Source organism: Mauremys mutica, chromosome 4 (assembly GCF_020497125.1).
Source record: "Mauremys mutica isolate MM-2020 ecotype Southern chromosome 4, ASM2049712v1, whole genome shotgun sequence".
In the NCBI taxonomy this organism is placed as follows: Eukaryota; Metazoa; Chordata; order Testudines; family Geoemydidae; genus Mauremys; species Mauremys mutica.
In genome coordinates this window covers 87933615-87947908 of record NC_059075.1, presented here as the reverse complement: position 1 = coordinate 87947908, position 14294 = coordinate 87933615, and the positions used below count along the sequence as shown (strand labels likewise).

General features: G+C 42.0%; 1 protein-coding gene and 1 long non-coding RNA gene across 5 annotated transcripts in view; one reads left to right on the top strand and one right to left on the bottom strand.

The window, feature by feature from the left end:
• ANO3 (anoctamin 3) overlaps nucleotides 1–14294 on the bottom strand; it is a 370397-nt gene that overhangs the window by 96305 nt on the left and 259798 nt on the right. For all 4 annotated transcript variants that reach the window (XM_045016234.1, XM_045016231.1, XM_045016232.1 and 1 more), the window contains exon 5: nucleotides 8030–8188. In XM_045016234.1, coding sequence (XP_044872169.1) covers nucleotides 8030–8188 — 159 coding nt within the window. The remainder of the gene's footprint in view (nucleotides 1–8029; nucleotides 8189–14294) is intronic.
• The window catches only part of LOC123370054, a 99169-nt gene that overhangs the window by 14149 nt on the left and 70726 nt on the right, over nucleotides 1–14294 (top strand). Inside the window, exon 3 of the long non-coding RNA XR_006579255.1 lies at nucleotides 9713–9868. This is a non-coding gene — a long non-coding RNA (uncharacterized LOC123370054). The remainder of the gene's footprint in view (nucleotides 1–9712; nucleotides 9869–14294) is intronic.

The following is a 14294-nucleotide window of genomic DNA, read 5'->3' as shown; positions in this document are numbered from 1 at the left end:
TTTAGTATGAAAGTTTTCACGTCTAAAGTGTTCTTCAAAGTAGAGCACTCTTTTTTTTTACATTATCTTGTTGCTCACAGTCATTGAGAGACAACTTCATTTTAGGTGCATTTCAAATTTCATTTTCAAAATTGCAATATAGTGGTAGTTGAAAGACGGAAGTCGCCTTCCATTTCTTCTGAATCAGACTGTCTGAGCCTACTCCATGGGCTCAGTATGATCAACGGAAGTCATTGTGATTCATTTTCCTAGAGGAAGTGACTCAGTTTTATGAACTGTTTCTGAGACAGGCAGAAGAAAGTTAGTGTAACTTACTTTCTCAAAGCACTTAGAGTAACCTAGGCCTGGTCTACACTACGGTGGGGGGTCGAACTACCTTAGTTCGAACTTCTTACCTGTCCAGACGCTGCGGGATCGAAGTCCGCGGCTCCCCCGTCGACTCCGCCACCACCGCGAACGGTGGTGGAGTTCCAGAGTCGACGGGACCGCATTCGGAGTTCGAACTATCACGTCTAGATAGTTCGAACTCCGAGAAGTCGAATGCTACGCATTGACCCGGCAGGTAAGTATAGACCTACCCCTAGTAACCATTCATAAGGGGCTTTAGGACAAGGCTCTATTCCATATCTCTGGGAGCCAACAGCAGTAGGAGGTGGTTTTCTTCAGCTTTCTGCCGGAGTGAGTAAATGAAAAATTTAAATCCCTCCCCCACGACTATTCTGGATTGGCATCACAGAGGCTATGATGGGTGGCTCCCACTTGAAGAAACTAGTGTGGAGAATGTATCTACCATCTGCCCAAGGATGGTGTCAGCAGGCCATAAGTCCTTCTTCCTAAGATGACAAGCCTAAGTAGGGGAGATGGGTGCGGTAACAAGGGTATAGTCTGGTGCTGGGCCTGCTAAGGGAAGACAACAAATATGTCTGTTTTGTGCCTTTATAGATTTCAATTTTCCCCCAAATCATAATCAACACTGTAGAATTACATCTAATTTGCTGAATTTACTGATTTGCAAAATCTTCAAGGATCTTGAGCATTGTATGATGAACAAATAAATATCCAAACCACAAGATCTAGTAGTAATGGGGACTTTAATCGGAAGAGTAATATGGCAAAACACAACATTTCCAATAAGTTCTTGGAATGTATTGGGGAAAATGTTTTGTTTTAGATTGCAGAGGAAGTAATCAGGGGTGCAGCCATTTTACACTGATCTGAAGGTTAAAGGCAATTTGGGTGAGAGTGATTATGATAGATTTCATGCGTCTGACGAAGTGAGTATTCACCCACGAAAGCTTATGCTCCAATATGTCTGTAAGTCTATAAGGTGCCACAGGACTCTGTCACTTTTTACATGATAGATTTCATGATTCTAAGGAAATGAAGGAGTGTGAGCAGCAAAATAAGAACGGACTTCACAAAAAGACAAACTCAGAGGACTTGTAGTAATGTCCCATGGGAAGAAATCCCAAGAGATAAAGGAGTTCAGGAGAGCTGGCAATTTCTCAAGAGATAATATTAAATGCACAACTACAAACTATTCTGATGCAAAGGAAAGATAGGAAGAATAATAAGATGCCAGTATGGCTCCATCAGGAGCGTTTTAATGATCTGAAAATCAAAAAGGAATCCTACAAAAAATGGAAACTGACAAATTGCTAAAGAGGAATATGAAATATACAAGCTTGTAGGGACAAAATCAGAAAGAATAAGGTGAAAATGAGCTATAGTAATGGATATAAAAGGCAATAAGAGGTTGGTCTTTAGATATATTAGGAACAAGAGAAAGATGAAGGAAACTGTGGGTTCTCTACTTAGCAGGGAAGAAGAGCTCAAAACATCAAGACAATGAAGGTGCTTAACATCTATTTTGCTTCAGTCTTCACTAAAAAAGTTAATGGTGCTCATACTCAATGCAATTAATATTAACAATGGGGATGGAATGCAAACCAAAATAGGGAAAGAATAGGTTAAAGAATATTTAAATAAGCGAGATGTATTCAACTTGGCAGGGCCTGATGAAATTTATCCAAAGTACTTAAACAGAAGTCGCTGAAGCAATCTCAGAACTGTTAGCAATTATCTTTGAGAAATGATGGAAGATGGGTGAGGTCCCAGAAGACTGGTGAAGGGCAAAAGTAGTACCAATCTTTAAAATGGGGAACAGAGGACCTAGGAATTATAGACCAGTCAGCCTAACTTCAATACCTGAATATATACTCGAGAAAATCATCAATGTGAAAGGACCTAGAACATAATAAAGTTACAAGGCAGAGCCAATATGGATTTGTCAAGAACAAATCATAGAGTATCAGGGGTGGAAGGGACCTCAGGAGATCATCTAGTCCAACCCCCTGCAGGACAAATCCCCAGACAGCTTTTATTTTTTACCCCAATTGTCTAAATGGCCCCCTCAAGGATTTGAACTCACAACCCTAGCTTTAGTAGGCCAATGCTCAAACCACTGAGCTATCCCTCCCCCCAACCTAATTTTCTTCTTTGACAGGGTCTGTGGCCTAGTGGATGGAGGAAGCAGTAAATGTGACATTGATTTTAGTAAAGCTTTTGATACAGACCTACATAAGCAAACTAAGGAAATGTGGTCTAGATGAAATTCTGTAAGGTGGGTGCAGAAGTGGTTGAAAGACCATACACACAGAGGTTCACTGTCAAACTGGGAGATCTTATCTAGTGTGATCCCACAGGGGTCAGTCCTGAGTGTGGTGCTTTTAAATATTTTCATTAATGACTTGGATAATGGAGTGGAGAGCATGGCTTATCAAATCTGCAGATGACAGCAAGTGGGAGGGTTGCAAGCACTTTGGAGGCGAAGATTAGAATCTAAAATGACTGACAAATTTGAGAGTTGGTTTGAAATCAAGATGAAATTCAATAAAGTAAAAAGTACTTCACTTTAGGAAGGGGGAAAAAAATCAAATATACAACTACAAAATGGAGAATGACTGGCTAGGTGGTAGTACTGCTGAAAAGGATCTGGGCATTACAGTGGATCACAAATTGAATGAGAGTCAACAATGTGATGCGATTGTGAAAAAGGCTATTTACTGGAGTGCATTAACACAAGTGCTATGCATAGTACATGGGAGCTAACTGCCTGTGGCCATGTGGGACTCACCCCTGTGGCGTCTCCTGCTGGTGTCCTGGGAATTTGCTCTTTTCCAGCTCCCGGAGCACCCCCTGCAGGCCGGTGTTCCACTTGCTGCTGGCCCTGTGCCCCTCCCAGACCCCAGTGCCCTTTACCCTGGGGCTGCCCCATGGCAATACCCCACCCAGTCTCTATGGGTCTCCCCTCTCTGGGAAACCCCCAACCCTCCAATCCCCACCTTGCCTCAGTCTGGGCTACTGCCAGTCATCACTAAGCCCCCGTTCCCTGGGGTAGACTGCAGTGTAAAAGCCACTCATTATAGGCAAGGGGGTTCAGACCTGTTGCCTTCCTCTGCCTCCCAGTACCTCCATGGGCCTTGGACCAGGCCCTGCAGCCTGGGGAGTTGCAGGGCTGGGGAGAGCCAGAGAAGCAGGGGAGCTCCAGGCTGGCTTCACTCCCAGTACCCTTTCTGCAGGCAGTCAGGCCCTGCTCCCTCCCAGACTGGAGAGTGTTTCCTGGGCCTTGGCTCACAGCCTTTTATACAGGCCAGCTGTAGCCCGATTAAGCCAGCCACAGCTGTGGCTGCTTTCCAATCAGCCCAGCCTTTCCCTTGCCACGGTCAGTTTACTTGGTCCTGCTTTGGCTCAGGGGGCTGGACTCGATGACTGAGGGCCTTCCCATCACTACCTTTCTATTTTCTTATTATTACTGCTTCCTACATTGCTTCTTCCTGGACAATATTTCAATTTCAGATAGTTTTCCTCCAGATGTATTCACTTGCATTTTTATAGATCAAACATTTTGGTGGTGGTGAGTCTTTTCTTCCAAGAAATGGACCTTCCAAGGTCCATTCTTAAACATTTTGGGGAAGATTTTCAAAGGCCCAACTGCCAGTTAGATGCGAAACTAACATTAAAAGTCAACAGCAGCTGGGCACCTCATTCCACATCTTTGGATTTTTATTTTATTTTAAAATTCATATTTTTAAACAATTTTTTAAAATAAATGTAACAAGAAGAAGTTTGGATTCATAAGTGAGATGTTTATTTTTTCTGTTTTAACCCCCACCTGCAGTTTAACTCCAGAAAACTTTCCAGCTGGTTTCTGATTACTTTTTAAATCAATGCAATATCTCTGGAGAGAAACTAATATTAAAGTAATTGGCAATGTAGCAGGTAGTAAATCATTTTGAGTATACATTTTTATTACTGTTCTTTCTGTTAGCAATCTTCTTTGTTTTAATACCTGCCTTTCATCCTCCTTCCCTCTCAGTCCTCTTTACAAGTTTTAACTGAGAGAGTAGGAACTGAAAATGGTCTATCACTACAGACAATTGGATTTTGAAAGCCTGTTAATACACTCAAAGGATAAAATTAAGCCCCTGGTTAAAGCAGGTACAACTCTTAATGCAGTTAACAGGAGTTGTACCCATTTATGCCAGTGATTAATTTGACAATGAGACTTTACATAAGGAATGTAAATAATGAAATGTAAATAAATTCATTTATCATATTCATTCTGCTGGACATTTCCTCAGAACTAATTAAAACAGCAAGCAAAAGATCATCATCAGTGGATTTATACAGATGAACACAAGAAGACACCTATGCACTGGATCTGGTGTAACACCTACTGTAGATTTTTGGTAGTAGTTTCTGCCTCGGTTATTTCAGAGTACTGGTCAGGAATGGGCAGTGAGGGTTTGTGATTCAGGACATGACAATGGTTTGCTATGGTGTATGGATGGATGGGGGATCATTTTTACTACTACCTATTTCATTTTGTTTTCAAGTGAAAGGATTATAAAATCTTATGCTGATTTTTTTAAATATACACTTAGGACCTGATCTTGCACCACTGAATGAGAGTAAGACCTGAGAATACCTCAGGTCTGAGTGTCTCATGCAAGCAGCAAGAAGGACATTAGAAAGTAATTCCATCAACCCTCCTTCATAGTTAACATGCTTTGTCTCTTTATCCCTCTTCACTTCTTTCTCCTTGTTTTAACAAGCTTCTCAGTACCAGTACTCTGAATAAAATTCATCCCAAGACAATCAAGTTGCAGAAGGCTCCGAACACAATGGCAAAGTAGAACATCCTCTGTTTGGGAGGAAAACGGCTGTGAAGTTGGCATATATGGGACTCTCACCCCTCCAATGTCAGCAAGGGCCGGTGCAACCATTTAGGCGACCTAGGCGGTCACCTAGGGTGCTGGGATTTGGGGGGCACCATTTTCTTCGGCAGCGACCACGGCAGCTGGATCTTCGGCCACCCCGGTCGCCGCCGGTATTTAGGCGGAGGGAGTTGGGGCAGGGGAGCGCGGGGAGGGCCGCCTGCAGTAAGTAAGGAGGGGGCAGCACGCAGGGGAACTCCCCGCCCAGCTCACCCCTGCCCCGTCTCCTCCCCGAGCACGCCGTGGGTGCTTCATTTCTCCTGCCTCCCAGGCTTGCGGCACCAATCACCTTAGGCGCCGCAAGCCTGGGAGGCAGGAGAAGTGAAGCACCTACGGCATGCTCGGGGTGCTCGTGCGTGGAGTAGGGGTGAGGTGGGGCAGGGGGGATGCCTCGGAGTGGAGTGTGGGGGGTGGGGAGCTGCCGCAAGGGGGGTGCCTCAGGGTGGAGAGGGGAAGCTGCCGTGGGGTGTGGGGGGGGGAGAACCTCAGGGCGGGGGCGCAAGGTGGAAGTTTTGCCTAAGGTGCAAAACATTCTCGCACCGGCCCTGATGCCAGCTCTATATCATTCAGCACAAAAAGGGGATCTGGATAGCCCAGAGAGTCCGGTGAATCTGACAAAAAGAGATCAGAACCACTATTCCACTGCAGGGAGCCAGAAGAGTTGGTATAAAGTGATTAGTTACAGAGATGCCCTACACTGCCTGTTACTTGGTGGTGAATTCCTATCCAGTCTTAGCATGTTGTGGAAAGGATTGAATTTCATCCACTATGCTGACAAACCGCTTCCAATTTATAAATATTGGCAGAAGTCACTTATCAGTGGACATGATCTGCAGTTCTTACTCACTGAAAACTACCATGCTGAAGCCAAAGAGCATTTTGCCTGAGGATAGATAGTTGGGTCCATGACAATATTTCTTACACATATCTAAAAGGAAATGCTACTTTTATTCTATAATTCTTGAAGGAATATTAATCATTTCAATGCTTAACCTTTAAGACAGACAAGATAGGTGAGGTAATATTTTTCATTGGACCAACTTCCGTGGTTGGAGAAGACAAGTTTTTGAGCTTATATAGAGCTCTTCTTCAGGTCTAGTTAAGCTTGAAAGCTTGATTTTTTTTTCCCCATCACCCAATAAAAGATATTATCTTTCCCACCTTGTTCCTCTAATATCCTGGGACCAACTCATGTGGCTACAACAACACTGCAAACAACCTTTAAAACACAGATAATAGGGAGAAAATGTTATCTACATAATACTGGAAAGGCACAATAATATATGCTTTTAACTAATACAGTCTTTGTGTGGCAGTTTGCAAGGTGTCATATTAAGGGGACTGAAAAAATAAAGTGAATTTAAGAATAAATACATTACAATTAAAAAGATTTACAGTTTTGTTTTAAGTCATTTTACAGACTTATGTTGCTTTGCATGATTTTTCTCTTTCAAAATGATTGTTTTGCATCTAAACTTGTCAAATTTAAACAATATTTTGTTAAGAGAATGAACTGATATTCAAATTAAATTCTGAATTTAGAAAGCTTTAATTTTCTAAAATATTGATTGTTAATAGACTTTTGGGGATAATGGTTCTGTTTTGAAAATATCAGACATTTTCAGATTTTTTTTCTGTTTTGCTAGATTGGATCAAAATAGTAACAATATTAAATACAATAATTTCAAAATTAGCTAATTTAATTGTCAAATTAGCCGAGATTGTGTGTAGATATGTGCAAGAATGACTTGAAAGAGTCTAACAACTTTGTTTAAGTAAGACCCTATTCTGGTCTCCATTTAACTGGTGTAAATCATTAGTAATTCCACTGAATGCAATGGAAGTTCACAAGTGAGAGGAGAATAAAGTGCAGAGCCTGCTTCTGAATTGAGTCTGTACATAAATATTCCTGCTCTATAATCTATAATTCAAAAACAAGAACACATTTTCCTAGCAGGATTTCTGACTTATTTTGAGCTATTACTGCTATCAGAGTAGTTGTATTGGGGGTTGTATTTGGGGAAACATTATAGCAGTGGATAAACATCCTATTTTATCTTACTGCTATCCTTGGCCCAACAAAGCCACCAATTCATTATACTGTTAAAATAGTTCTGGGGGAATCAGATGGGACTTAACCTCATCATCTCAGAGTAGAGTAGATCTCGTAGAGTAGTGGGTGGTAAATGGTTTTCTCCTCCCTTAAAAAATTTCAAACGTTTACCCTTTCAAAGTTTCTCATGAAAAAACAGAGATAGACATTCCATCACCCCAGAAGAGCCAATACCTGGTGGTGAAGACACTTAGCTGGATGCTGGGATCCATATTCAGGTCCCTGATCTGAATCAGTAAAAGAAAATTGGGAAGGAACTCTTTTTTGAGTCTATCAATGCTGTTTGGACTGACTAGTGGGTGGACTTCAGTTTTTACTTCACAGTGCTCCCATCTGTGCCAACTGGAAGAGTGAGAAAGAAAACTAAGTAGATAGAGCCCAACTGACCACTGTACTACTCCATACATCAGTTCATCGCCACTGATTTAAATGGAATAATGCTAATATAAACAAGATCAACATAGTGGTGAATCTGTCCCTTTCTGATTTAGATGGTAACATATAGCACTAAAATCCTGGTCAGCACTTATAATTTTGAAAGTCTGTTTGTAATAAATTAGGAATATTCTTAACATTTAATAGTTTATCACCGTCATTTACAGGTCATCTCAGAATAAATATATACTAGAAGACATACCTCTCTTTCTAACATTAAGCCCTCTGCCCTCAGGTTCTTTTCAAAAGTGTTTCTTTTTTCTATTTGTAGACTTGACTTTTTATAGACCAAGATGTAATCAATGCGCTTTTTACCATCTTTGAAGAAGAGGCCTGATGATGCTATGGCATTCATCTCATTCTGAAAAACAAATAAAATTGGTTACAAACAGGATTATACATTAGAAAAAAATGTAAAAATTAAACAAATACTGCATAGTGCAAGGCATGTGCGCATTGAATTGCACGTGAAGGGGTAATTGGAAGGGCAGGCATGGACAAACCTGACAACTGTTCTCAAGAATCTCAGGTTTAATTATAACACACATTTTAGCTATTACATTTGCAAAGAAAACCTTCAAGCATGAAATGAGTAACAGATGCCTGCATCTACCAGAGTTTTCAGAAAACCTGAAATAGCAGCTCTGAATTATGAAGTCTCCCCCCCGCACCATTCATTTAAACAGATACTACTTCTGATGCACACAATTATTTCACTGCTTATCACATCATTTAAGAAAGGAGAAGAGAGGATGTGCCAACGACAAAGTTCTTCACAAGCATTTCCCAAAGTGTAGGAAGCAAGTAGGACAGAAACATGCATAAATCAAGATGTGTAGGCCTTTAACACCACATAGCAGGTGGAAGAAAAGATTGGTTTCATTCTTCAGAATAAGGACTCAATTTTCAAATGTTTGGGAAACACTGACATTGCCAATCAGTCTTTATTACACAAACACATAATATCAAAGACATGGCAGAAAAACTCACTTTAGGGATAGCCTACACTGGCAATGCTAAAGTGCTGCCATTGCAATGCTTTAACATGGCTTGTGTGGTCATGGCGCTCTGAAAAAACACCTCAATAAGGGACATAGCTCCCAGTGCTGGGGCACTGTTTACACTGGCGCTTTACAGCGCTGCAACTTGCTGCCCCCATGGGGGTGTTTTTTCACACTCCTGTATGAGAAAGTTGCAGCACTGTTAGTTGACTCAAACCCAATGACAACCTTATTCACTCCTTTTCCCAACAATAAAGATATTTTATTCTTTCAAAGAGCCAGGGGAAAAAGACAAAGAATGGTAACAATTGCAAGAAACATTGTCATTTTAGGACCCTATAATGCAAACACTTAGAGATGTGAATAACCATATGCACAAGCGTAGGAACATGGGGAAAATTACTCTAAGTGTTTGCAAGAATGAGCCCAAATTTGTGAAAATTACAGGGTTATTTTCCCTGTCTTCTGGGGAGCATTATGATGGTATGCCTCTGAAAAGTCAGGCTAGAATCTCATCTTAGTTACACTGATGGAAGTCTGGAAAAACACTAACAAAAGCAGAACTGGGACTGTAGTCTCCCATAGAATTTTGGAACAGCTGATGGTGAGTAAAGTTGTATTTGAGGAACAATTACAGCAGTGGATAAACATCATATTTTATCTTCCTCAAAAAAGAATAAAAACCATCTGCTGTAAAAAGCCACCATTGCTCTACTAGTCTCCATGCGAGGGTTTGGTTTAATTAAGTGTTTTTATTTGTAATTTTCAAGTCTTTCATAACTTCCTCCTTTTATGATTATACCCTGATCCCACTATAAGGAACTTGGCTTTCCACGCCACCACTGGAAGTCATTTTTTTTATTTTTATATTTTATTTCCCTCAGGAAGGATAGCCTTTTCTGGTGTCACACCAGATGCTCCAAAAGCTAGAACTCTAACAATGAAGCCACCCACAAAATCCTCTGGGAAAAAAGAAACATGGATTTGAATACACACATATGGAGTTCACCACCCCTCAGCTTGACCACTCCACTGCAAAAGTAAGATATGCTGTACCAGCATCAGACGTGGCCAAAACCCCACTTCTGTTTTAATGTGCATTGGCATACAGGAGATTTTCTTGATAAGTTCACATGATTGAAGTAATTTAGGTTATTAATTGTTGGCAGAGGCGGCTCTAGGAATTTTGCCGCCCCAAGCACGGCAGGCAGGCTGCCTTCCGTGGCTTGCCTGCGGACGGTCCGCCGAAGCCGCAGGAGGTCCGCCGAAGCCACGGGACCAGCGGACCCTCCGCAGGCATGCCACGGAAGGCAGCCTGCCTGCTGCCCTTGCGGCGCTGGCAGAGCGCCCCCCGCGGCTTGCCGCCCCAAGCACGCGCTTGATGTGCTGGGGCCTGGAGCTGCCCCTGATTGTGGGAATTACAGAACTTGAAGTTGTGTGTGTATTTCTGTCAACTTTCTCTTATGATAAATAGAAATACTAGTTTCATTAGGCTCTGCAGCACTGCAAGCATCCCTTCAAAATACCTGGTAAAATCTTCTAATACCAGATACCACCAACTTAAGTAGTTCTGGATCCCTGAAAAGCCATTTACAGAATCCAGTAGGTTACAAAATAACAACCACCACCTCCCAAAAGCACAAAAGTAGCAGACAGAGAGAGTAAAGCAGTGGTTCTCAAACTTTTGTACTGGTAACCCCTTTCACATAGCAAACCTCTGAGTGTGACCCCCCCCCCTTATAAATTAAAATAACTTTTTAATATATTTAACACCATTATAAATGCTGGAGGCAAACTGGGTTTGGGTTGGAAGCTGACAACTCACGACCCCCATGTAATAACCTCACGACCCCCTGAGGGGTCCCTTTACTTCCCTGGAGTAAAGGTTTTGGAGAATTACAAAATTCTGAATCTTGCTACAACATTTATTTTGTTTGTTATAATATGTTCCATACATGGTTCTAAATTCTACAGTGGACTTATTGTCTAATATAGTAAAAAGAGTGCTAGGAGACCTGAAATGAACCACATCTCACCCTGCTGGATGTTCAGTACTGTGGGTTCTGTTTTACACATACAATAAAACCGTTGCTTTCATAAAAAATAACCTCTCCACTGTGCTGTTACTGAGACATAATCCATTGTTTAACTACTGATCTTTATCAGTACTGATGTAAACTCAACTGCTTAATGCTTTTCTGAACTCATGGATAGCTGTTAAGCACAAAAGGTTTATGCAACTGCAGAACTGATTATCTATAAAAGGACACCATAGAAAGGGTAAGTTATATGTCTGATTCAACCATTGGATTAAGAGATGAACCAGAACTGAACCCCCGCCAAACATTCATGGTTCAGATAAAACAGAAAGTTGATACTAAATATCTCTTGGTTTGCAAAAACTAAAAGTAGCAAATGAGGTGTTTTTGCAAACCAAAAATCAAAAAAGAGTCTTTTTTAGTCCATGTGAAGCAACCTGAGAGCATCTTCTCATTTAGCAATGTTATTTAAATTAGGCATTGCTCTTCAAATCTAGGTTTCATGTTGGAAGTCATCTCTTGCCCTGAACAGCTGGTGATGGTGTCATGTTTTCCTTTCATAGTTCAAATTTTTCAAAATCACACACAAACGGGCTCTGGGAGATGTTCAATATATTAAGATCTTTGGACCATATGGAAATTTGAAGTGTAGTTGTAGTCAGAAAGAGTAACAGTAAAAACATTATATTTCTCAACATATACATATTGCAAGATTAACTCCTGTATTTGCTGCCTCAACACACCCTCTCCTGGCTGGATATGGCATCACAGCCCCCTTGCCTCAGTTCTCCCCCACTGTCCTTTGCCCTGCTCCATATGCAGGACTGTCCAGACTACTTTACAGAGTTCCATCCCTTCTGGGGACAGAATCCTTTACCAAAGTTCAACACAAATGTATGCAAAACCAAACATTCAGCCCAGCTGGCAGCCACCTTGTAACAGGCATGCCTCTGCTGCACTAGACGGTCCTCTTGTCTAGCCACAGGCTTCTCTGCCTCAGTCAACCCCACACAGCCCAGCGGCTGGGAACACTCCTTTCCTCACTCAGGGGGTCAAGCAAGCTATAACTCCTTAGGTCCCTGTCTCAAGTCAGGCTTCCACCTTATTCCCGGAGAAGACCGTCTGCTTTTCTCTAATTCTCAGCTGTTTTACGCTGCTTCCCAGAGAGAGGGACCTCTTTCCCACCTCTCCCCTGGGTCTCCACTCTCCACCTGGGCTCACCCAGTTCTTTATGGAAAAAAGCTCTCCCCCCCCCCCTCTCCCAAGCTAGGCTTTATCTCTGGCCCATCCTCCAGGTGCAAACAGGGTGATTAATTGGCTTCTCAAATCCATAGTAATCCTTTCATGGAATGTGTGGGTAAACAACCTATCAGAAAGGGACCATTTAAGATTTATTCATCACTTAAAACTTAGTGGAGCCCTGTTTTAAAGTGAGTTTCTGGCCTTCATTTGTTAGTCTCTAAGGTGCCACAAGTACTCCTGTTCTTTTTGCATATACAGACTAACACGGCTGCTACTCTGAAAAAAGAAAAAAGTTTGAAAGCATGAACTTTACAGACTCAAACTGGAAACCAAATAAAAAGAATCCTAAACTCAGTGTTTGTTTGGTGGGTTTTTTTCTTAAACAGATTTTTAAGCCAAGCCCATGATTTTTGGGCCTGGCTCATGGTGTTGATGATTCTGAGGAAAACAATTGTTATCCTTCCAAAGCTGAAACTTTGGGTGATTGGAAGGAGCAGACAGCTGTCTCTTTGACTTCCCTATAATTATGCCTATGTTAATTACTTAAATAGGTACTGAAAAAATGCATATTGACTATAGTATATTATATATAGTTTTGTTTCCTCCACTATAACAACCCCGCCTTTTGCCTGATTGAGTAACATAAGGTCAAATTCTGCAACTTCTTGTTTGAAGAGTACCTTACTTTGTGAGCATTCCCCTGATTTCTGTGGCATCAGTGGGACTCCTCATAAAGTAAGGTACTATTTGTAATGTAAGGGTGGCACACTCAGGTCCATTGGGAGTATTATAAAATAATTTCAGAGGTACTGCTTGCAAAGTAAGGTACTACACTCAACATGAGTTACAATGGCAGAATCAGTCAAATAGGAATTTAAAAAGACCTTTAACTGAGTACACTTTATACTGGGGTGAGCAAATTACGGCCCCAGGGACCGCATCTGGCCCTCCAGAAATTTTAATCTGGTCCTTAAGCTCCCACCAGGGAGCAGGGTCTGGAGCTTGCCCTGCTCTGGCGCTCCAGCCGGGGAGTGGGGTTGGGGGCTTGCCCCACTCCGTACAGCTCCTGGAAGCAGCAGCATGTCTTCCCTCTGGCTCTTATGCATATGGGCAGCCAGGGGGCTCTGCACGCTGCCCCTTCCCCAAGCGCCGCCCCCACAGCTCCCATTGGTTGGGAACCATGGCCAATGGAAGCTGCAGGGGCGGCACCTGCGGACGGGGGGCACGTAGAGGAGCCGAGGTGGCACATGCTGCTGCTTCTAGGAGCTGCTTGAGGCAAGCCCAGAGCTTGCACCCCTGACCCCCTCCTGTACCCCACCCCACACCCCAATCCTTATCCCCCTCCTGCCCCCCAAACCTCTCAGTCCCAGCCTGGAGGACCCTCCTGCACCCCAACGCCTCATCCTCAGCCCCACCCCAGAGCCCTCACCCCCAGCCGGAGCTCTTACTCCCTCCTGCATCCCAAGCTCCAATTTTGTGAGCATGCATGGCCCGCCATACAATTGCCATACCCAGATGTGGTCCTCGGGCCAAAAATTTTGCCCACCTCTGCTTTATACAGCAAGCTATACAAGTTGAAAGCTATATAGGAGCTACTTAGCTGTACTGGACATTAAAACGTGTACAGCAGAATTCAGAAGAATAGGAGAAAATTAGTGCTGCTCTTGACCTAACAGAAACAAGAGACACTTTCTGGTGCTGACCCAAAGAGTAGTGAGAGGGAAAAAAAACAAGCTAAATCTCAGAAAGCATAATCTGAACTAGATTAATATGTCTTTAATTTGTTTTTGTTTTTTTAATGTGGTTCAGAACATATCTAAAGTAAATCACACACATCTCTTAGGATATTTTTTAAATTTATTTTGCAATCATACTACTACTAAAACCATGGGAAAAAAGTGACAAGGCCAACCGAAAAAGAATAGATTGCATAATTAACAGAGTCATCTTCCCATGAGAGAGCAAAATGCTGACTACAAAATAATGAAGACTAATGTGAGAACATATAGGTAATATTGTCATACATTAAAACAAAACCAGCTAATAAGATGGGCTTCCATTTTTGTCTAGCTTTTCATTTCCTCCATCTTTCCAGCCTTTTTTTTTTTAAATACACACACAAGATTAGGTTACATTGAAATTAAAATAGTTGATTTGTACATTGTATAAACAAAAATATTGATAC